Source organism: Haliotis asinina, chromosome 3 (genome assembly GCF_037392515.1).
Source record: "Haliotis asinina isolate JCU_RB_2024 chromosome 3, JCU_Hal_asi_v2, whole genome shotgun sequence".
Classification (NCBI taxonomy): Eukaryota; Metazoa; Mollusca; class Gastropoda; order Lepetellida; family Haliotidae; genus Haliotis; species Haliotis asinina.
Window position 1 is genome coordinate 34,232,552 of NC_090282.1, and position 24,054 is coordinate 34,256,605.

Below are 24,054 nucleotides of genomic sequence, written 5' to 3' on the forward strand. Positions count from 1 at the left end.
TATGTGAAAATAGTTTGGTCGTTTGTCTCTTACATCTCACTGGATTACCTGAGAAGCGGTTTTAGAAAGTCTATATCTAGTACAGATCCGCGGCCTGACGGCATTCGAACCCGATACTGGAAACTGCTCTTGTATCCAACAACACTGCTTTACTGTTTCCGTTTTCTGGTAGGGCATGGGTAATGCTCTTCCATGATTCTGCAAAGTTTGCACAATACTCCTTCCCGAACAGAAGATTTGACTGATCCCAAAAACGTCCACCTTATTACATGTTTGCATACTCAATATACAATCGTCTATACAGTGCCTGACAAACCTCATACTGCTCTTCTTATCACATAATTCACGGAGAGCAGAACGTCTTGTACAGAAAATTATTTCAGAGGGATATCACCACAACCTCTTCACGAGTAGTGTGTGGAACGGAACAGTAATCCAAAAATGTGAAACTAAGGGTTTTCCTTTTGCTGCCCAGGACCAGTCACTTTCCACTCGAAATCGTCCAAAAGTGATTCTTAAACGAAATCTCAAAATGAAATGTCGAGTTTCAAATGAATTTACAGTGGTTGTCCAACACCTTGCCAGCGGTTGTTTCATCGCACTAGCAACATACGAGTACATGTTGGTGTGGCTCGTTGCTTTCACTACCGTCTTCACCGTGCTTACGGCCTTGACTCCAATGTCCTTGCATGGTATGACTCTGAACATGTCCAGGATGCATTTAAACGTCTTTGAAACAGGCCCATACACTGTCGATGAAGGATTCCCGGCATCAATCCTGATCTTGTCCCTTTTGACAGCAACGTCATTGGCAAGACTGAAGGAAAGTATACAAAATTTGCGGACCTCGCCTTTGAAATGTTTCGCTTGCATTCCAAGCATACTGTCGTCCGGTTCCCATTGTTCTCGGTGCCCTTGGTTTGGTATCCCCTGGTCTCTTGGCGCAGATCAGGAGACTGTGTGCGTTGTCCACCAGGAGCACGTACCTTCTGACAGGATATTCTCTGAACATTTTTGGGTGGATTCGACTAGACAGCGTTTCCTGGTGAGAAGTCCTCTTCTACGTCGGGGCTGCGGGCAGACAGGGCATGGGCCCTGAGTTGATGATGAACCTTACCAGCCTCACTGCGTCTGGATGATACGAACCCTATATGTTACATACCATTTTAAATCCGTAAAACATAATAATAGTAGATGCGTTATGCAAGGACTCATCACATCTAACTTTGTTTAACATTCAACATTTGTGACCTGAGTTCTCTGCACGGGACCACACAATAAAAAATATGAAACCGAACTTCATAATAAATTCGTTACATCTTTTATTAAAACTTTCCCCGACACTCTGCAAATGCTGTTTTTTCGTCATTCAAACACCGACAAGGACAAGAATGTCACGAGCACATTAAGACTTCGCCAGTCTAATCTCAGCAATATTTTTCATAAATAACAAACCTAAGACCAATCTGCATATGTATTACAAACACTGTACAGGTCAGCCATTTAGTTTCACAGAAACCATCACAAACAGGTAGGAATATTCCACTGTACATAGGACACTGCAATTACACTGGAGTTAGTAATTGAACCCACAGACTTGGATGCACCTTTTTTATTTGAAAAAACACCATAGATGTGTTCATTTATGTTAATAACCAGGCCTGGAAAGAAAAATAACACAGCCCTGATTTGACATATTTCCATACAGCAATAAATACTTTGTCAATGGTGAGTTGCTAACATCTATACAAAACTGATAATTACTTTTCCCAGAAAAAGGTTCTGGCCATGTATGTGTGACTGCAAAGCATAAATAGCTTGGAGACAGCTAATCTATCACAAGAGGAGTGAGTGAGTGAGTTTAGTTTTACACCGCACTCAGAAACATTCCAACTATATGGCGGCAGTCTGTAAATAATAAAGTCTGGACCAGACAATCCAGTGATGAACAGCATAACCGTCGATCAGGGAACCGATTACATGTGTCAACCAAGTCAGCGAGCCTGACCACCCGATCCTTTTAGTCATCTCTTACGACAAGCGCAGTTGCCTTTTATGGCATGCATGGGTTGCTGAAAGCCTGTTCTGCCCAAGACTTTCACGGGTCTCTACAGACAGTAACATCTCATAGTAGTTGTCATGAAAATAGTTTGAGTACTCATACATTGCCTCATCTGTTACAAAATCTACGTGCCTCTAGTCACGTTGTAGTTTCAATGACTGGTTGAGTCAGTGAGAGAGTTTAGTTTTACCAGGCACCCTGCAATGTTATTACACGATGCCATTAAGAAAGCGGTCAAATGGAACATATGTCATATTTGGGATTTCACTTTCTTAGTAAAGTACAAATTCTAGTACTTTTTTGGTTGAGTCCCATCCGGGATTCGAACCCACACCCTCAGAGACAGGCACCTAATCTAAGAAAGTGAAATCCCAAATATGACATATGTTGCATTTGACCACTTTCTAAATGGAGACCCGTGAAGGTCCCGGGGTAGAATAGGCATTCAGCAACCCATGCTTGCCATAAAAGGCGACCCAGCTTGTCGTAAGAGGGATCGGGTGGTTAGGCTCGCTGACTTGGTTGAAGCATGTCATCGGCTCCCAATTGCGCAGATCGATGCTCATGTTGTTGATCACTGGATTGTCTAGTCCAGACTCGATTATTTATAGACCATCGCTATATAGCTGTAATATTGCTGAGAGCGGCGTAAAACTAAACTCACTCACTCACACACTCTAAATGGCATCGTGTAATCATAGCTTTCGGCCGTGGGAGCCGTGCCAATTTACACTTATCAGAGGGGTACACAAAGTGCTACCAGTTGTCCGACTTTCATTTTGTGGAAGTCGCGGTGGCTGAGCGGGCTAGGCGGCTGACTTTGAGTGCTGGCGATTAGGTGCCTGACTCTAAGGGTGTGGGTTCGAATCCCGGATTGGACTCAACCAAAAATACTAGAATTTGTACTTGACTAAGAAAGTGAAATCCCAAATATGACATATGTTGCACCCAGCAACATTACAACTACCGGCAAATAGCAGTATTTTCGATGACAATTTTACCTGTCTGTTCTTGTCCTCTCCTGCTTGCATCTAAAATGATACCTTTCTCTCCACAAACATTAAACCCCTCAACAGTGGTTGTGAATTATATACCAGAACAACTGACAACAACTACAGGGTAACACAAGCTGCGATCATGTGTTCTCATTGTATATTCAAGAAGTGATGTTATTTCACCTTTTTCTTTCAGTTGATTAAACTGAAAATGCTGAAAATAACGAAAGTTCAAGTGTCCAAAACTAATGTAAAGCTTTTTCAGTTCTCCAAGAATTTGTCATGTAACACTTGCAAACAACATAGAGTCATGCCTTCAGCTCAAAGTCGGGTGATTATTTCAAGTCCAATCTGATAATAATCCCCAATATCAAGGCAATCACTTCACCATTTGGCCAAATGTACACAAAGGATTGCGAGACAATACCACTGATATTGAAATGTTGGCTACCAAATGATTCACTCAGATGCAGGCCTCTGCCTCAGATGTACAATACAGGAGGTACTGCACAAGGCAATATGTTTTTATGTTTGTATTGATGGAAATGAAACCAAAGATAGAAAGAACATTAATTATTTACTGCAAAAACGTTTTCTTTGGCTGATTTGAAAATACAGAAAGTATCTTTCTCAATTGTAAAAGACCAAGTTCATTTTATACAGTCTGTGGTCACAGCAAACTTATTGAAATGAGAAGACATCTCAAAAATATGTACATTCTTAAAAGCTTTCAACAATTTACATACGCACTAATCCTGTGTTCCATGACACATGGTGTTTTTCTACTACTTACTTGCCCTCCCTCAACGCATACAACAGTCATTCCCCTTGAGCACTCAGTTTCCATGACCTGCTTGTCCATGTCCAAAATACCTTATCTAGACTGACAGCAGACATTTCCAGACTGAAAGGTATTTAAGAGAATGTGACAAACACAGTACTAATGACGAGTTCATACAGCAAATACGTAAGACGTATATATGCATAACATTATTCCAGTTCCCAAACATGCAATAAATATTTGTAAAAATGTCAGTGACAACAAATGCATTTGCCTGCACTGACAGCATGAGAAGGGAGGTAACTGCAATCATGGTTGGGAGTAACAACAGAGCTGGAGTGAATCAAGGTGTGCAACTAAGCCCTGAGGTATTTCAGATAAATCATGAATATCATGCACTGGAGAAGTATCTGTCCTAGCTGATACAGGCCAAATCGATTTTGGAATTGTAATTGTTGTTACTTGCATAATGGAACTACTAACCCTACAAGTCATTAAACTGTAGAAAAATATTTCCATTCCAAAGACATCTTCTTAAATGCTGAGGGTGGAATAGTCAATGAACACAAACAGAAGGGTTTCTCTTCTTGAATGACTGGAATAAGTTCATATCCTGTGTACAAAGGATGAAGTAAACAGCCATCATAAATTCGAACCACCTCAGTTCCAGCAAATCACAGAATATAGAAAATACAGTATGCAAAACACTACTATACTCCATGCAAAACAATCACTGATCAGAAAAAGACAAAAGTATAATTTATGCAACCAAATAAGTGTGGGGAATCTGACTCACTATATTCTTATTATCAACAACATAATGATCATAGCACTTGTTATGTCACTGTGTAGGTCAAGTACTGCATGTTGCTTTCATTATCAGAAGTATGATCAAATTATGAGACAAAATTTATAGTTTCATAATATTATTATACTATCAATTTGCTAGTTGTTATATTTGATATTGACATGCTCAGGAAGATAATTTCATTTTGTCATTGAAATAAATACAATTTCATAATCATCACAATCTCAGTCTTAGCACCACTATATGATAACAAAATACAGGCATGGTGGAAACGGCTTTGCTATCCAACATTAATCAATACAGCCATTGTTAATGCCTGCTCAAAACAGTCATAATTCTGGCAAATGTATGTCTCTTCTCGCGTGAGTTCCTTCACCAAAAAGGCTAGTCTAAACTACGATGCACCTAGGAATGTAGAATCTTGTATGGGATTGCCTGGGAATGAGTTTAGGCTGGCTGAGAAACATGATGAAAATACTGAATAACTGCTCTTACAACTGACTACAGATACCACTGACGACCATACTGCAGTTTACCTGTTTGCACAAAGGACTTTCCATCACCACTGACAAACACATACATTTGTTGTATAGCCACAGTACCTGTGATATGAGGATAAGTTTATGAGACCGAACACTTGACATAGATATTAAGGGTGGGGGAATGAGCTGGTATTTTATAATCCAATAGATGATATTGTTGGAAGACGCTTTTTTCCCCAAAAAAATATCTACAAATTCATTAATGTCTTTCCACTGGCATTTAATATAGGCATTTGTCAATGATATCTTAATATTAAGTTTGCAGCAGTTATACATAAATCTCAGCAAACATTCATGTTTCAAGGTAATTATTTGTCACATCTCGTTCAAATTGTCCAAACACGTGTCAGTCATGATGTTCTGCTCTGTATTTGTATCTCATGCCATAAAATACTGACATATCCAGCAAGTGTCTTTCTAGATGTCCAGCTCGGTATTAGTACCCAGTTTCTGTAAGGCACTGACAAAATGAACAGTGTCCAGAGTGTGTTAATACCACTCGAAAATCAGGTGTCCATCAAAGTGTACACATAGGTATCGATATTCAATATTCCTGAGATACTAACATATAATCAGGTGGCCATCAGAGTGTACAGTCAAGTATCAATATATCTGATTTCCCTAAGGTATTGATGTACCAGTATAACAACATATAATCAGGTGGCCATCAGAGTGTACAGTCAAGTATCAATATATCTGATTTCCCTAAGGTATTGATGTACCAGTATAACAACATATAATCAGGTGGCCATCAGAGTGTACAGTCAAGTATCAATATATCTGATTTCCCTAAGGTATTGATGTACCAGTATAACAACATATAATCAGGTCTCCACCAAGGTGTCATATCTGATATTTGGTATAACTTCCCTTCAGGTTTCCAGTTAGGTGTAAATGCAAGTTTCATGTCAGGTGTCAAGTCTGGTGTCAATACCAGTTTCACATCAGGTGTCAATCCAGGTGTCTAGCTGGGTGTCAATACCAGTTTCACATCAAGTATCAATCAAGGTGTCCAGTCTGGTATCATTCCAGTTTCACATCAGGTGTCAATCAAGGTGTTCGGTTAAGTGTCAATACCAGTTTCATATCAGGTGTCATTCCAGGTGTCCAGTTAGGTGTCAATACCAGTTTCACATCAGGTCTGAAACAAGGTGTCTATTCTAGTGTCAATATCAGTTTCACATCAGGTGTCAACATGGGTGTCCAGTTTGGTGTCAATATTAGTTTCACATCAGGTGTCCATTAAGGTAAGTCTTGTGTCTATTCTAGTGTCAATATCAGTTTCACATCAGGTGTCAACATGGGTGTCCAGTTTGGTGTCAATATTAGTTTCACATCAGGTGTCCATTAAGGTAAGTCTTGTGCCAATAAGTTTTTCTTCAGGTGTCCATTCTTGTACTTCTTCATTTTTCCAACCAGAATTGGAGATTGAAGATTGCACCAAGTGTCCAGTATGGTGTCCAGACTTCCCACTTCAGGATCTGTCAGGAAAATATCTGACAGTGCTATGAACCTAGCTGCATCTGGTGCCAGTCAGAGTGAGAGTTGTACTATCTGTTCAGCTTCTTGATCATCTTCATTGTCTTCTGCATCATTGGCGCCACTCTCTTCATCGCTGAAACAGCAACAACTTGATCACATGTCTGGCAGCTAAATAGTTAAACACCCAACTCTGTGTAACTCTATGTCTATGTTGCTCTTTATTTAAATTACATCCATCTTTTAGAATCCGGTGGAGTGCCATCGTAACAGAGAGACAACTCCATGAAATGTTCAGTACATTGAAGAGGTTTCAAGGAATTAGCATTGTTTTACCCATTCAGCAATGCAAAACCTATAACTGCTGGACACACGAGATATGGGCCTCACACATTCTACCAATGATCAGAACAAATGCAGATATTTCCATGACAGGCAGATGCTTTAACCACCGTGCTACCCCGAGGCGAGGTGAGGCCAGGCCAGGATGTGTGGATGATCATTAAAAGCCTAACTTTAATTCAGCATTATAAACTGTCCTTATCCTTTTGAATCCTACAAACACTCTAAGGACTCACGTTTTGGAGGGGGTGTGGGCCGAGCAGCCACAGGGGCTTTAGAGCGGGACCAGCCCATGTCAACATTGCCCTTGTTTGGAGCCTTGGAGATGGTAGCAGTCCCATACTTCTGCTGCATGCGCTTAACCTCCCGGGGCGGTTTCACCACGCTGTCCACATATGCCAGCTTCACTTTCTTGGCTGGAACAAACACATGTAACAGTCTTGTAGAAGTGGTTGATCCACAACCTATCCACTGGTTATTGTCTTCATTTGTATGAGTATGTACATAGTGAAAACATGCAGGTAGGATTCTCCGGACTTGACACTCATATATAAACACTATTTCTTGAGAAAAGTAACCCTTACCTTCTTATAGCCAAGTGTGTAATGTGTAATGTTGATGCAAAACTGAAGCATGCAGCACATGAGATTTGTTAGCAAGTACTTAACGCAAGATGTTGATAAATGTATGTACTTTTATACACATTTATACACCTAAATAAAAGAGTTGCCTCCCTTGAAATACCAACCTGTTGTGTCAAGGTTCTTGACAGTTTTGGACATGCGTCCCTTCAGTCTCTCATACTTGGCTTCCCTCTCATCAAGCAGGCGCTGGAAGCAAAACAACAGGAACTCGGTCACAATTCAGCTGCAGATGTTTAAAGACATAACACCTTAGCTGTTAGTTTTATTAAAATTATACCGCAAGAATGGAGTGTATTCTGATTGTGAGCAACCCTACATCCTGAAATGGATGGAAGCCCATGTGACAGGTATACAGATAAATATGAAAGTGTCCTGTAATAGAACCACAAGTTCTGACAGGTCTGGGGACAATTTGGGGTATATGATAAATCAGCTGATCAAGTGGCCAGTTCTACTCACAGAGAAGCAGTGACTTAGAGGACAAATACAATGTAAATATGGTCCAGGGTTTTACATGATGCACAAATGTGTTATGGCCCGGGGTTTAACATGACACGCAAACGTAGAGAATGGATGCAGAAAAAAATACACTGTATCATGAAGGAAGCACAATATCAATGACTTTGCTGAGTGTTGGGATGTATTTTTCAGAGCATGCAGCATTAAATGCTTCAGTCCACATGACTGATGCTTCATTCCAGGCTCTAAAGGAACTATCATAACGTACAATTCCCCACACTGTTACTTCACAGGACCCCAACACTGCACTGAAGGACCGCCAAAACGAATATTTGCAGGTCCCTAAGACCCCCATGTTTGCAAACAGAGGTAATCCCTATGGTCTTATATTTTTTGAAAACATCATCACAAGTCAGACATTCAAATTAATCGTATCTTAAAAGACTCATAAACAGGCCAAGATTGATACTCCATATACAACCAATTGATTCAAATGAAACTTTATGATAATAAAAAAGTCATGTAAAATGAGCTTTTTTCTTAAGAAATGGCAAAATTGATCGCAGTCAAAATGTACCTGCCCCAATCAAACATCTGCACCAACATATGACATAGCAAATGAATACAAGATGACAAAGTCATCAATATCGTCTTCAGTGGCAAAATATCATTCATGAAAATGACTATGCCAAACGTTTTGGTGAGTATATATAAAAGTGGGAGAAGAGCAATGAAAGGATTTAAATGTTCTGCTCCTAAAAGGAGCACTACCATCAATTTCAGTCTCACTCAAACCTGTAGCCATGTTAACACTATATTCAGAATTCAAAAATTTCCAAAAGGCACCAGTACACTACTAGACCAAACTATATGCAAAGTTTGATGAAAAAATAGTTAGTGGAAAAGAGCACTACTACCAATTTCAGTCTAAGTCAAAGTTGTTGCCTGGGAAACACCAAAAAATATTTAATTCAGATTTCCCAAACTACCAAAACTACCAAAGGCACCAGTACACCAGAAGACCAGGCTATGCAACAAGTTTGGTGAAGAAATAGTGAATGGTTTTACAGTTCTGCTCCAGAAAAGAGCACTACTACCAGTTTCAGTTGAAGTTAAATTTGCTGCCATGGAAACGCAAAAATACTTTATTCAGAATACCAACAAAAGGAACCAGTACACCACTATATCTATACGCCAAGTTTGGTGAAGTTATAGTCAACAGTTTTACAATTCTGCTCCGGCAAAAAGATGAATGTGTGCACAGACACACTTAGCGATTTTAATACCCACCCACCCCGCAAAACGCGTTGCGGGGAATAATACGTATTTTGCTGATAAACCAATGACCTTTGCCTGGTATGTGCTTCCAGTATCATAGGATCCTGACACATCAACATGTAACATTATCCCTCTACAACGACACATACCAAGTACATCTCCCGCCAGGTCTCCATCTCCTCTGGCTCCTGCTTCCGGAACTCTCTCTCACAGTGCCTGTGCCACAGTTCATCTGTGTCCTCAAGGAAGTGCTGAATCAATCATGCATGTTCTTTACGATCAAACATCCAAATACTTCACTATCAAGCCATGAAATCTTTCACCATCAAACATAAAAGATATTCACCATCAACAAAGAAGCATTTCACCTTCAGAAATACAAATACTTCTAAAAACAATATTCCAGGTCCTAAATAATGGCTATTAAGGACGTTTTAAGGCCATTACAAATAAATCAAATAACAGGCAATGAACTCAGACCTGTTTACTAAAACACTGTACATCATTTCATGAGAGATGACTCTCTTTACCACCTACTGATAAATATATGCGAAATACAAGAAAAGGAATAAATAATGGTAGAAACAATTTCATTAAGAAAAGTGCATTTCAATGGTCAGAACAGTGTCACATGTCACTGTTACAATCATATTTTTTGTCAAAAGGCAGATCACAAAACCAAACAGGTGAGTGAATAGTCTTTTTTTCACACTCAGCAATATTTGAACTATAATTTGATATCCTAGAAATCTGGGCTTCAAAACAACTTTGGCTGACAACCAGTTACCTGTTCTGCCCTAGAATAGCCTCAGGATATGAACAATAGCATGAAACTCACAGGGTTACAATCCTCCAGATTATACAGTTGTGTAGCACTGCATCTCTTCAGGACTGGCATCAAGATGTCAGCTGGGATACCACCCACATAGTCAATAGCTGAAACAACAGAGTATGTCAGCAGGAATAGAACATTCGTAGTTAATAGCTGAAACAACAGAGTATGTTAGCATGGATAGCACCTACACAGTCAATAGCTGCAACAACAGATTATAATCTGATCAAGTTTCTTAGCAATGTCACCGAGACTAATAGCTGCCATTCAAATACAATGTCACATTAATAACTGCCTTACTAAAAGCACATAAAGAACCATCAACATTTCACAAACACCCTCCTGATCATACTTACAGTCAATGTTGTCTATAAGAACTTGCATACAGATGTCAAAGAGAGGCTTCATTGCTGAAAAGAAAGGAAAAGCCATCAGTCGTGGAACCAGCTGATCTATCACATGAGGAGTAAGTGAGTGAGTTTAGTTTTAGGGCAGAGTCATATTCCAGGTATATGGTGTCAATCTGTAAATAATTGAGCCTTGGCCAGATGATCCATTAATCAACAGCATGAGCATCAACCTACACAAGTGGGATAGGATGACACATGTCAACCTAGTTAGCAAACCTGACCACCCTATCCCATCAGCCGACTCTTACAACAAGCATGGGCTACTGAAGAGCAATGATAACCCACATCTCCAAGGGTCTCTCACATGAAGAAGTGGTAAATAAGATAGGTTGGGATAAGCTACAAGTGGTTGATAGTGGAAGCACCATAGTGTCATTATGAACAGTTCAGGACCATTGGACCCTATGATAATTGAAAATTTTAATGTAAATTGTACATTTACATACTTGTCCTATCTCATGGTATGCACCTCTATCTCTTGATTTGACACTGAGTGGAACAACTGCCCACATGACTATCTCCGAATCATCATTCCTATTTTGGAGCCACTGAGAATATCCATCTTGAAATGTGCATGATGGGGAGGAAGGGTGGGAATCCATCATGTTAGCTAAGATAAGATTATAAATATACAATTCATATTCAAATTTTAAATTTTTTAAACTCATATTACCCCATGGTATGCACCTATTGCATGGCTGGATGGCAGGAATGCAGATACTGTGTCTTGACAGTACAAACAGCAGAACTGTGCAGACTGGAAACAACTGTAGATAATGATGCACAAGGGAGGCCTGTTACAGAAGCACAGACCTCGCTTGTGACGAGTTCTCCAGAACTCCTTGACTTACTAAGTACAACGACTCCCAGGGAGATGGGTGCTCCCAAGCAGTCTGGTGTTCAGCTGCAACCTCCGAAGAGGGATGTAGCTCATCGAGAAAGGTGCCACTTTGACATGATTTTCAAGGTACTCCATAAATTAAAGTCATAGACAATATCGAGCCAATCCCTGCTTCGAGCAGACCCCTACAAACAACAACCAGAGGCGGGACAAGGCAGCGCATAAGGCAAACAAACAGTTCAGACTTATATTCTAGAAATTACAAGGAAATAAATAACTGTGAGGAACCATTTCCCATCTGCATTGTTGAACCATTGATAGCTGCTGTGCAAGGAAAAGAGAACCAAACTGGTGCAGGCCTTGAATGTCCTTGACTGAGAGGTCACACAGGTAGTGGGAAACAAAGATTGTCTTTGACCACCACAAGCATAACTCCATAACAGTCCTTCAAGCAGCGCAGCGAGATGAGCCCGATCAGCAAACACCAACAGAAACAAGCCTTGGTATAGTCGCCAAACTCCTCAAAGGTGAGATGTTTACATTTCCCACACCAAGAATCCCACTACTTGCATTGACCAACACAATCCACATACGAGGGGATATCAAAAAGTTTTCAGCCTCGGCTTGAAAAAGCAAGATTTTGGAATTCAAACTGCTTAATTTTTTAACATAGTCCCCTTCCAACTTCACACACTTCTCCAATCTGGTTTGCCAATTGCTGATTCCTTATCTGAAGAACTCCACAGCAGTGATAAGCTCATCATCATCCTGAAATTTCAGGCCCCGGATGTGTATTTTCAGTCGATGAAAGAGGTGGAAGTCGCTAGGGGCTAGGTCTGGTGAACAGGGAGGGTGAGGGAAAATTTTGTACCCGCACTCGTGCGCATTTTCCATTGCAGCTCGACTGGTGTGGACTGGCGCATTGTCCTGGTGAAGAAGAATCTCTTGCCAGATCTTTCCTTGCCACTTCTCTTTAATGGACTTGCGTACCTTCTTCAGAAGGTTAGCATAGTACTCTCCATTCACTGTCGTACCACGAGGCAAGTAGTCGATGTGGATAACACCTTTACTGTCCCCCAAAATAGTTGCCATAACCTTCTTTGGGGACCTGGTCGATTTGAACTTCTTTGTCCTTGGAGAGGTGACATGTTTCCATTCCACTGACTCCTGTTTGCTCTCAGGGTCATAATGATGAAGCCTGGTTTCATCACAGGTTACAATTCTAAAGTGAAAATCTTCTGGGTTGGCATGGTAACGAGCCAGCAATGCGCCACTGATGTTGACCCGAGAAAGCTTCATGTCATCAGAAAGCATCCTTGGGACCCATCTTGCACACACCTTGGACATGTGGAAATTGTCATGGAGTATGCTGTGAATGAATCCATATGAGAGCCCGGTTGCATCTTCTAACCCGTGCAGGGTGATACAACGATTTCCCATCACTAGTTGATGCACTTTGTCAATGTTTGCTTGGGTGGTACTGGTTGAGGGTCGCCCTGTAGGGGGGTCATCATCTAAGCTCTCTCTTAAGAATGAAGATTTTATGGATATCAACTTCTTTATATGAGAACACAACATTTCGGAGTTAATGCTTACTCCTTCATCCACCTGATGAAGGAGTAAGCATTAACTCCGAAACGTTGTGTTCTCATATAAAGAAGTTGATATCCATAAAATCTTCATTCTTATGCATTTCACTTCTAAATGCCCTTCAAAGACTTGAAGCTCTCTCTTCCTCACTGAAACTCTTTCACCCAACATTTCATAGTTGCAGCAGAAGGGGAAGACTCCTTGTAAACAGCAGTGAGTCACTCTTCAACCTGCTTAGCCGTGTTGCCCTCCAGGACAAGAAACCTTATTACTGCTCTATATTCAACCTTGTCCATTTTTCACATTCACTAAGGGGTATATCTCTTCTACAAGGCACTGCCATTGAAGAAATGCATCCATCTATGTGATCCTACCGGGAATATGTAGCTAGGACACTAATATACGCAAGGTGCCCTGCCCATTACTATTTGTTAAGTATAAATATGCAAGGCTCAAAACTTTTTGATATCCCATCGTACAGCAAATGAGGATCATTAGCTGATAAAACCTTGTTACAACAAGTACATTTCTTCCTTTTCTTCTGATCAACCTTTCCACTTTGAGAGAATAAACAGACACATCCACACTCGTGTGCAACAAGACATAGAATGATAATTCATAGAGATAGCCACGCGGGCAGTTGGTGTCTCAAGCTTAACCTGAGAGTTGGGAAGATGTCGTATAATGAGGGTAATATGGAGTGCTTGGGCGGATGGGCAAGAGAGGCATAGAGAGAAAAAGTTTACATCATTCCACTAAGTGTCGAGTCAAGAGATAGAAATCCATACTGTGAGATAGGATAAGTTTAAGAAATAGAGATTTCTTTCCCTTCAGCTGGCTGTTATTCTTCAAGATCACTACATTAAATATTGAAAATACTTGCATTCAGCATCAAAACACTTGCATTTAGCACAAAAGAGTGTGAGAGCTTGTGAAAAAGTGTAACATTGGTTCAAACTGTAAACTCCTGAATGAACTTCTGAGCTTAGAACTATAAGCAATCATCAGATCTTGTGGTAATGTCTGTCATAAGTTGAAAATCAGTGTGTATAGGGTAATGTCTGGGTAACTCTCCATTCCTTACAAATAATGGAGATGAGGCCCCAGAGGAACTGAGGCACATTTTCATGAGAAATGAAGAGTTAGGAGGATATTGCCCTAATTAAATTACCTACAAAGTAATGGGAATATTTCTGTTAACAAAAGTAAACATCAAAATGACAAAATCATGAAGTCTTTAAACTGGTACACATCGCTTCATTCCTGAAAAGTATTGGAGCAAGCATACATTGGAATGGTGTCACAAATGCAACATAACATCCGATGATTCAGAGCATGTGAAGCACCTGTAGGTATGATTAACTGGCAAACATATCACGTCACATAATTAAATATTGCCTTACTTGTAGTGGTGTGTTTTCTGCCCGAGTACACTTGTGTACGAGTATTGGACTTAAAGCCTATCTTTGCTGGGTCGTGCACTGAAAACATGAAACACACATATCACTAAATATTGTTTGAGAAGCTTTACCTGTTCAAGATACAACCTAAAGCTAAGCTATGAGTGTCTGCTGTAAAGGTGAAACATACTGACTTAATATTTCAAGAGAAAGATAGTGTATGGCTACAGAGATTTCATATATTTATCACAATAGAATACTGGTGAAATTAGGGGAAATAAAGGTTATCACTGCATTGAAGAGCTTTGAACTTATAAAAAACATGCAAGCTTGAGAGAGTGAGTGTGATTTTTATTTGTTCTTGTGCAAGATACCAATTTACCATCAAACTGTGAAAATAACATGTATATACCACTGAGAGAAAACACACTCAGTCCTGGCCAGCCCAGGTAACATCTCTTAGCATCTTTTGGTCTGATACTGTCAGGAGATAGAGCTATGGCCTGCTGCTCTCTGAGCAAACAGTCTATCCACTACCCCAAGAAGATGGTCATGATATGGAATGGAGTTATCAAACGGCAGGAAGCAGGAGAGAATATACAACTGAATAACAGGCATGTTGGACAGCCCCTCACCTTGCTTCTTCTCCACCTCGTTGAACCTCCAGGGCCTGTAGTGAGCATGAGTCTCAGGGAGGTAACCCAGGATATCCTGCTCTGTGATCTTCACCTGGACACAACCACGTACATCACCATGATAACGACCAGATCCTCATCATGTCCATGTTATCATACTCACATTCACATTATCCCATTACATATTCCTAACAACTGATCATATTCTAAAGGCAACAGTTATTTATATTTTTCAATATCCTGAACTTGTCTTTCCACAAATGATAACAAAACAGTATGACTTGCAAACTTGTAATGTCTTCACACTTAGAATTATCAGGATTCCAAAACAGACATCCAAGGATGTACTTACTAATTCTATATATGGAAAAAAAGGAAGCCTCAAATTGATGACCTGAGAACGAACAACCTTTTGCATAATTAAATGTAGAATCCAGATCATATGCAAAACATATTTCGTAATTTTCATTCATTTTTGTTAATCACAGATATTTTCCATCTTTGACTACTTACATATATAGACAACTAATTCCTTCTCATTACCAAAAATATGGCCATTAATGATGTGGTAAACACTGCATTGTAGCTAGTGTCTCACTCATAAATATTAAAGTGAGAGAGTGAGTTCAATTTTACACCTCACTCAGCAATATTCAAACTACATGTTGGTGGTCAGTAAATAATCAAGTCTGGGCCAGACAATCCAGTGATCAACAGCATAAGCAAGATCTACGCAAAAGGGTACCACGGATGTGTCAACCAAGTCAGCAAGCCTGACCATCTGATCCTGTTAGTCACCTCTTACCCTCTTTACCCTCAACTAGTGAGTGAGCTTAGTTTTGCGCCGCACTCAGCAATACAATCTTTAAACAATCTTTACACAAATGGCGGACAATAGCAACGACAGTAAGGCTGCACAAAGGGGGCGTGTCAAAGCAAGCCCTCTCATTGGTTGATGCTTGCTATCATCCGCTATATGTGTCAAGATCGTTTAGTTGAGGGTCAAAATCGGCTTTCAAACAACTTGTAGAAATAACAATAAAGAACTGGTAGGTGTCACGAGTGGTGATCGATCGGCCAATCACTCATGATTATGTTTTGATGGAAGTTTTACTTGATTGCATGAGATGGTAGCATAGTGATCGACAAAGCAGTCAGGTGGAACACACCAAAGTGTCCAGCCTTGTCTAGATGTATTGTACTGTGAATCATTTCAAGCTGTAGGTCATCTCAAAATTTTTATATTTTTTAAAAAAAAATATCTTTAATCCTCACAATGACATGAGGGCCTGTGCCTCAGATAACTGGTTGTGAGCCACATTACTGAATCATCAACTCACACAGCACAACTGGGTATCAGGCTAACTGCCCCAGGGACAACTGCCCCCTGGACAACTGCACCCCCATCCATTGTGCCCCCCGGACAGCTGCCCCCCGGGTTAATAGCCCCCCCACCCCAGCCCCCTTCATAACAAAACGCACAAACTAAATGTTATGATGCTATTTTTGTTTATAGCACTAATTAGATTCAATACGAGAATCAATTCATTTAAAAGGACAGATTGTGGGATATGGCTCTTAAAAATTCAAAAATGTGCATGGAGTCATATACCTCAACAACACGTGCAAGTCTGTTGGCACTGTCACGGTAGGTTGTATTGAGTACAGTTGATAAAAAAGTTCGGGAACAACCTGGAATGTACCATCACTTAACCATGTAGATGACAACGTTTCGAGGAGGTATAGATTTCTGGCAGTGGAAAATAATAAGAGACGATCTTGCTCAGCACCATTGTCATACAGAAGGAAGGGTTCTCTCAAGTCTGGTACATGTGTGTGATCATGCAGACGACCAACTACTTCCCCGTCTTTAACTTTAATCTTAGCCTCATGTATATAGGGCTATCAATTACAAGTATTAGTTGGTGTGTTGTTATTATGGGGGGGCACTTGTCCCAGGGGGCAATTAGCCTAGGGGGCAGTTGTCCAGGGGGCACAATGGATGGGGGGCAGATAGCCAGGGGGCAGTTGGCGGGGGGCAGTTGTCCGGGGGGCACTTGTCTGGGGGACAGTTAGCCTAGACCCCTCTAAACAGTGTATTGGTAAATGTGAACATGCATGCATTTCACCTGCATACCTGCAAAATATGTAATGCACATGCATATTGTTTTCGTTTTCTGAACTGGTGAAATGAAAACTGTCATTCATTCAATTGTATTCATTTGAATGGTTTCATTTTCATCATGTTCAAGCAGGTGTTGCCTCAAATTTTACCATCAGTATATCAGAGTCAAGGCAAGGTAAAATAGCAGGACTCACAACTCAAGCTGTCAAGGTACTACGTCACACAAACAACCAAGTCATGGCACACAACCACAAAGTCCTTAATATCATCAACTCAAGTAACAAGCATGTGGGGGCAGTGGGGTAGCTTAGTAGTTAAAGCGTTAGCTCGTCACGCCAAAGGCTTCAGTTCGATTCCTCACATGGGTACAAAGTGTGAAGTCCATTTCTGGTGACCCCAGCCATGATATTGCTGAATATTGCTGCATGTGGTCAAAAACCATACTCACTCACTCACAAACATGTGAGTGAGTTTAGTTTTACGTCACACTCCGCAATATTCCAGCTATGGTGGTGCTCTGTAAATAACCGAATCAGGACCAGACAATCCAGAGATCAACAGCATGAACATTAATCAGCGCAACTGGGAACCGACAACATGTCAATCAAGTCAGCGAGTCTGACCATCCGATCCCACTGGTTGCCTCTTACAACAATAGTTGCCTTTCTTCACAGGTGTCACAAACATACAGTACTGGATTCACATAAGTGTATTATCAAGATAAACCTTTATGCCACCCACCTGCTCCCAGTTATAAGCAATACTTACATTCTTTGGTGCTGGAGGAACCCCAAAGCCTGATGTTCCTGCTTCAGGTTTCAGGATTGGACTGTCTTCCCTCTCTGGTTTCACCTCTGTCTTCTTCTTCACTTTAAATTTGTCATAATTCATTTTCCTTTCAACCGGTGCTGCCATAGTTTTGGGTCGTTTTGGTGCCATTGAAGTATCACAGTTCAAAAAATCATCAAATGACATATTGTCATCATCTAAATTCACATGTTTCCTTTTTTCTACCTTCTTCTTCTTGTCGCTACCTTCCCTCCCACTATCCTTCCCACTATTCTGAACAGCACCACTACTCCCTGAATGACTATCTCTGCTGCTACACTTGGGATGAGAGTCACTAATACTGCCCTTAGATGGTCGGTCTTTGGACCCATGTGTATCATGCTTAGACTTGTCCTTCAGATCCTTCACTTCTCTTCTCTCCTCCCTATGTTTATCCTTCTTAGGCACATCGGAAGAATGTCTATCACCCCTATGTTCTGACTTCACATGACTATTCCCTGAGCTTGAATACTTTTCATGTTTACCAGGCACAGCATTAGAATGAGATTTGGATGAGTGAGACGGCTTGGGAGAATGTGTTCTCTCTGGTTTAGGCAATGAAGGTTTGGAAAAAGCACCGGTAGGATCCACTGGTTTAGGCTTTGGTTTACTTGAAACTGTTTTAACTTTTTCAGATTTGTCAACACTAAATAAATCAAAAACTGACTCGCCATGACCTGATACAGGTTTGGCTTTCTTTTTAGGCAGCATCTTTTCATCCTTTTCTGGACTAAACAAACTGGTAGAGGAGTACATGTCATCCTTGGAAGGTTTGGCACTGCCAGATTTAGAATGGGAATGTGAGGAACTCGATTTGGAGTCTTTATCTCTCCTGTATTTGTCAACATCACTTTTTTGTTCTTTTCTGTGATCTTTTATTTCCCGTTCTTTATGATCACTATGCCTTGGCTTCCCGTTACCACCCACAGAACTGCTACCATTGTCTCTGTGTTTGGATGACTGATGATCATTGAGCTTTGATCTATCATGACTAGACTTCTCAACTCTGTGTCTTTCTTGTGGCTTAGGAGACTCCAGTCTGTTGGAACTGGAGTGACTTTTCTCCTTACCAGAATGGTTAGATCTAGCTGATGAGGCACGTTCTGTGTACTTCTTGAGTTCATCTTTCTTCGTTTTGTGCCGGTCTTCCTTACATGTTGACACTTCAGTACTGTCTCTTTCTTTGTGTTTGATATCCATCTTTGGGGAATATTGTGGGCTTTCTCTATGCTTGTGTTTGATCTCACACTTTGAGGAATGTTGTGGACTTTCTCTATGTTTGTGTTTGATTTCACTCTTTGAGGAATGTTGTGAACTTTCTCTATATTTGTGTTTGATTTCAGTCTTTGAGGAATGTTGTGGACTTTCTCTATGTTTGTGTTTGATATCCAGCTTTGAGGAATGTTCTGGACTTTCTATATGTTTGTGTCTATGATCCCTTTTTGGGGACAACTGTGGACTTTCCCTATATTTCTGCTTCTTTGACTCTTGGTATAATGCATGACTCCCCATGTCTGAATTATCTTGATAACCATGTTTCTTCCTATCTGCACTATCTTGATAACTATGTCTCTTCTTATCTGAACTATCTTGATAACCATGTCTGCTCCTATCTGATTTATCTTGATAACCATGTCTGCTCCTATCTGATTTATCTTGATAACCATGTCTGCTCCTATCTGATTTATCTTGATAACCATGTCTGCTCCTATCAGATTTATCTTGATAACCATGTCTCTTTCTTTCTGAACTATCCTGATAACCATGCCTCCTGTCTGGACTCTCTTGATGGCCCTCACTGCCACTATCAGAACTGCCCTGATAATGGTGTCTCCCTCTATGAGGACTATGGCCATGTCCTTTTCTGTCCGGGCTCTCATTGTAACCACGCATCCCTCTCTCTGGAGAACTTTCATCTGACCTCGCATCATCATCAGGCTCCGCCTCATCCTCCTCATCCTCCTCCTCACTGTCAGAGGTATGGTCATCACTGTCAATGAACATGTTTTTAGGTCGGCGGGGTGGTTCCTCATATTCCTCCTCTTCTGCTTCACTGTCAGACTGTCCCCCTTCTGATGAATACCTCCTGTCTGATTCTTCCCCTGGAAATTGGAAAACTTGGTCAAACTCAAACTATAACAAATTAGTACAACCTATCTCAGTGTTCTGTGGGTAATCTTCAGATCCTTAACCCCAGTCTGTGGGAATATTCTGGAATAAGTGATTTATCTGGGGTTGTGTGTGAAGATCTACGGACATTGGTTGACAGTATGATCAGTAACAACACAATTATAGGATATTTATACAGCACACATATCCATGCAACTAGTGCTTGCTCAAGGTGCTGACATTTGTTTCCCTCGATCATTGGATGTCAATCTCTATGTAACATTGTATTATCAATCTCAACTCTCTGGGGAGTATACAACTCTTGCTGCCACTAGGCGTACCAAGTTCATTGTAGCCCTCTCATCCTTACAAGGTATCCAATTTACAGCTGGGTAGATTGTGACACATGGTCACAGCACTTTGTCCAAGTTTACTGCACATTGCTGTACCCACAGGTAGGTGTTCATGTGGCCACCATCTGGTCATATACCAATGGCTTTGTGGGTTCTTTTAGGTGCACAGGTTTGTGTACTGTACACTAGGGGTTGTGACAACACTGAAAAAGTCTGCACACAAAGTTGACTCCAAGGTTTTTAAACCAAGTCACAGGTTGCTGCTTGATACCAACACCTCAACCTCTTTGGATCACTAGCCTGGCACTTTAGCCAGCTCGCCCACCACGCCCCACTGACACTGACACTGACATTGACTTACGCTTTTAATATTTAAACAACAGCAAAACATCACAAATAGTAATCTATATGTTTTACTATACCTTCATGCCAGAGACGTTTAACAATGTATCTGTGTCCTGCCCAAATATATCATATATCTCATTATACCATCATGCCAAAGAAATTTAATGCTAAACCATTTATGAACAACTGACATTATGATGGATAACTGAATCAAATTTATTCTTCAAATGCCCTGTTTACCTTCCAGTGACCTGAAGTGGCAACAAGTACTTTTCATTAGATACAGCCTTCCATTAGATAGCACTTACACAACTATTTAAAACTTTCAATATTTTCATGACATAATAGCAAAAGATTCAATCTTACCTGAATTTATGTATGAATTGGTACAGATTGTAAAGCTCCCTTAAAAACAAATTTCCTACCTCAGCTGCCTCACACTTTCAGTTGAATTCTTTAAAAGGGAAATGCCAAATATAAAAAGTTAACCTGAAATACTGACAGGCGAGTAATGGCTTGGACGGATTACTTGCCGTATAAGTATACCTACCTGAGACATGGTCTCGTTCTCGTTCAGGAGATGGGGACCGTGATGGTTCTGGAGATGCAGACCGTGACCGTTCAGGAGACGGGGAGGGTGAACGTTCAGGGGAAGGTGAGGGTGATGGGGAGGGTGGGGGTGACGGGGAAGGAGGTGGAGAGGGTGACCGCCTTGAGGAACCTTTCTTCTTTGAGGAGCTGGCTTCGGTAGCAACTTGATTCTTCCATCTCGCAACAAGCTCTCTAGCTCTGACACCTATTTCAGTGTCTCTCTTGCGGAAACCATTTACTAGCTTGCCCAATCCAGTTTCCTGTGAAGGAGAATTTCTTTCATACAGAAAGTAAATTCAAGGCACAACTACAATGCCTTTAGTAATGAGAGGTCGATAAACAAATGACAAGGTAATGCAGTTTGATACGTCTTTGAAGTAAAGTAAACAACTTCATGATTTGGAGTAAACAAATGCAAGCACATACCTTACAGGCATGTGAATGATCAGTGGGTAAAATCCATGTGTGCATTACTCATCAGCAAATTATTCATGGAAGCTTTATGATCAAACTCACTAACACCTCTTCCACAACAAATATGTAACTTCCAAATTATCTGATTATGAGTCTTCATGACCTTAGATTTTACATTATACCGATCTAAGGTCGCGGTGGCCGAGTGGGCAAGGTGGCTGACTTTGGGTGCCTGACTCTGAGGGTGCGGGTTCGAATTTCGAATCCTGGATGGGACTCAACCAAAAAAGTACTAGAATTTGTACTTTACTAAGAAAGTGAAATCCTAAATGTGACATGTTGCACTTGACCACTTTCTAAAATGGCATTGTGTAATCATAAGTATGCCAGTCTAGTTCCACATCACAATGCATGGCACACAGCACAACCACACAAGTCATACTGTATGTATACACTTCCTTTGACTGACCTGTAACACTGATATGGAAACTGGGAGGACAGACAGTTTGTTGAGAACCAGCAGCACCTAAATGAGAGAAAATGTTTTCAGCTGATGGAATAGAGAAAGAGGTTTCATTTGAAAGCGTTGTGTTCATAGCAGGATATACAGTATTGTATCAAAATACAAAATGTACAATGTAATACAATAAGTATCAACATAGAACTACAATACATCTTTTACAGTGGTATAAAAAGATGTGAATAGTCACAGAAACCGTTCAACAACAACTTTTGCTCTAGAACTTTCAGATTCCCTAGCATCTGCAAGAGCCTTTTAAACAGTATATTATTCAAGGTTGAGATTCGCCTACATAGAGCAAATGTGTCAATGTATGAGATACCAGCACTATGTTGGGATATGACTGAACCATATTGCACCTATGATTAAGTATATGTGTCATATACCAGCACTGTGTTGCAAAATGAATCATAATAACCATAGTGCATCAGTACACGTCCCATATACCCAGTGAGGCTATTAACCTCCTAGAGCCTAATGCTTGCTTGGGTTATCCAGGGTAATAATGATCTGATTGTGTGCTGTCAGCAGGATAGCTATATGGGATATATATAATCTCAATATCATTATATGCTAGAACTGTGTTGGAATATTAATTGCATTGCTCCTATAGTATATCTGTTCACAACTGTCTAAGCACCAACATCCCTTTGTCGAACTGCACCCTGAATTAATGAATTTATTCATTTTTATTCTTGGAAGCTGGTTCAGAATTATATGCTGTCTCACAGTTATTTTCATTTCAAGATTCTCATTGCACTTACTTGTTTTCATAATTTTTTTGAGACCCTGACAACCGAAATAGGAAGACATAGCTTGTGTAAGCATAGAAACTATCAGGTGAATGACTTGTTGATCTATTTTTACTTAAGTTTCACGATCTTTGCATTATGTTTCAAATGGCTCACAATTGTATTACTCTGACGATAAATCTGGGTATTTCAATTGTTTTCTTTTCAGTCCCAAGTGTAAAAGAACACGAGCATCACCAATAATTATTTTTCAGTTGCTTGTAATTTGCCTGCATCACCATACTTCCTATTTAGACTTCGGGAACATCTGAATTCCCCATTATTTACATTAGCACAAACAAAAACTTCACTTAACCATAGCCTATTTTCTTTTCGCAATACTTGTTTCGATTTCTTGGATTTGCCTCGATCAGTTGGTAGACGCTGAAAATTTCAGTGCACTTATTTTTAATTCACGTTCAGCGTAGATATAATCGGTTCATATTTATTGCACCGTACATGAAGGGGATGACCACATATGTTTATGCTACCTTATCCCCGTATGGATGTGACTCAAGATACGCTTTATATTTCTTCAGTTTGTGTAAAGTCTCGGGATCCGCCATTGCATACGTCTACTAAGGGCAGATAACTCTAATTCACTGGTAACGGTCCCTGAACCATATACGGTAGCTTCATTTACTCTTACTACATTGAGAAATGCCAATGTTCGAATCATCGTGCTTAAAAGGACAATTGTTCTGCCAACAGATCACCTGGCCTACCTTTAGAATGCAGCATAGTAATAAAATAATTAGAATAATTCGCCGTTCACGAATTTAATGAACTGATTATATGTTAGTATAAGAGAATTTAGACTGGATGCCATAAGCAGAACAGTATGGTTTCGATGGTTTCATTCTAAACACGAACGGTGTAA

General features: G+C 40.4%; 1 protein-coding gene across 1 annotated transcript; it reads right to left on the reverse strand.

Moving 5' to 3' along the window:
• Positions 1-5,993: 5,993 nt before the first annotated feature.
• On the reverse strand, positions 5,994-23,781 carry LOC137276766 (elongin-A-like). Its single transcript, XM_067808407.1, has 12 exons — positions 23,666-23,781; positions 22,333-22,389; positions 21,409-21,709; positions 17,992-20,153; positions 15,099-15,192; positions 14,467-14,544; positions 10,579-10,632; positions 10,229-10,326; positions 9,540-9,641; positions 7,758-7,839; positions 7,246-7,425; positions 5,994-6,803 (listed from the first exon to the last, which is right to left on the reverse strand). Exons 1-12 carry the CDS (start codon positions 23,738-23,740, stop codon positions 6,739-6,741), a joined length of 3,348 nt encoding a protein of 1,115 aa, XP_067664508.1. The 5' UTR covers positions 23,741-23,781; the 3' UTR covers positions 5,994-6,738.
• Between the last annotated feature and the right edge of the window lie 273 nt (positions 23,782-24,054).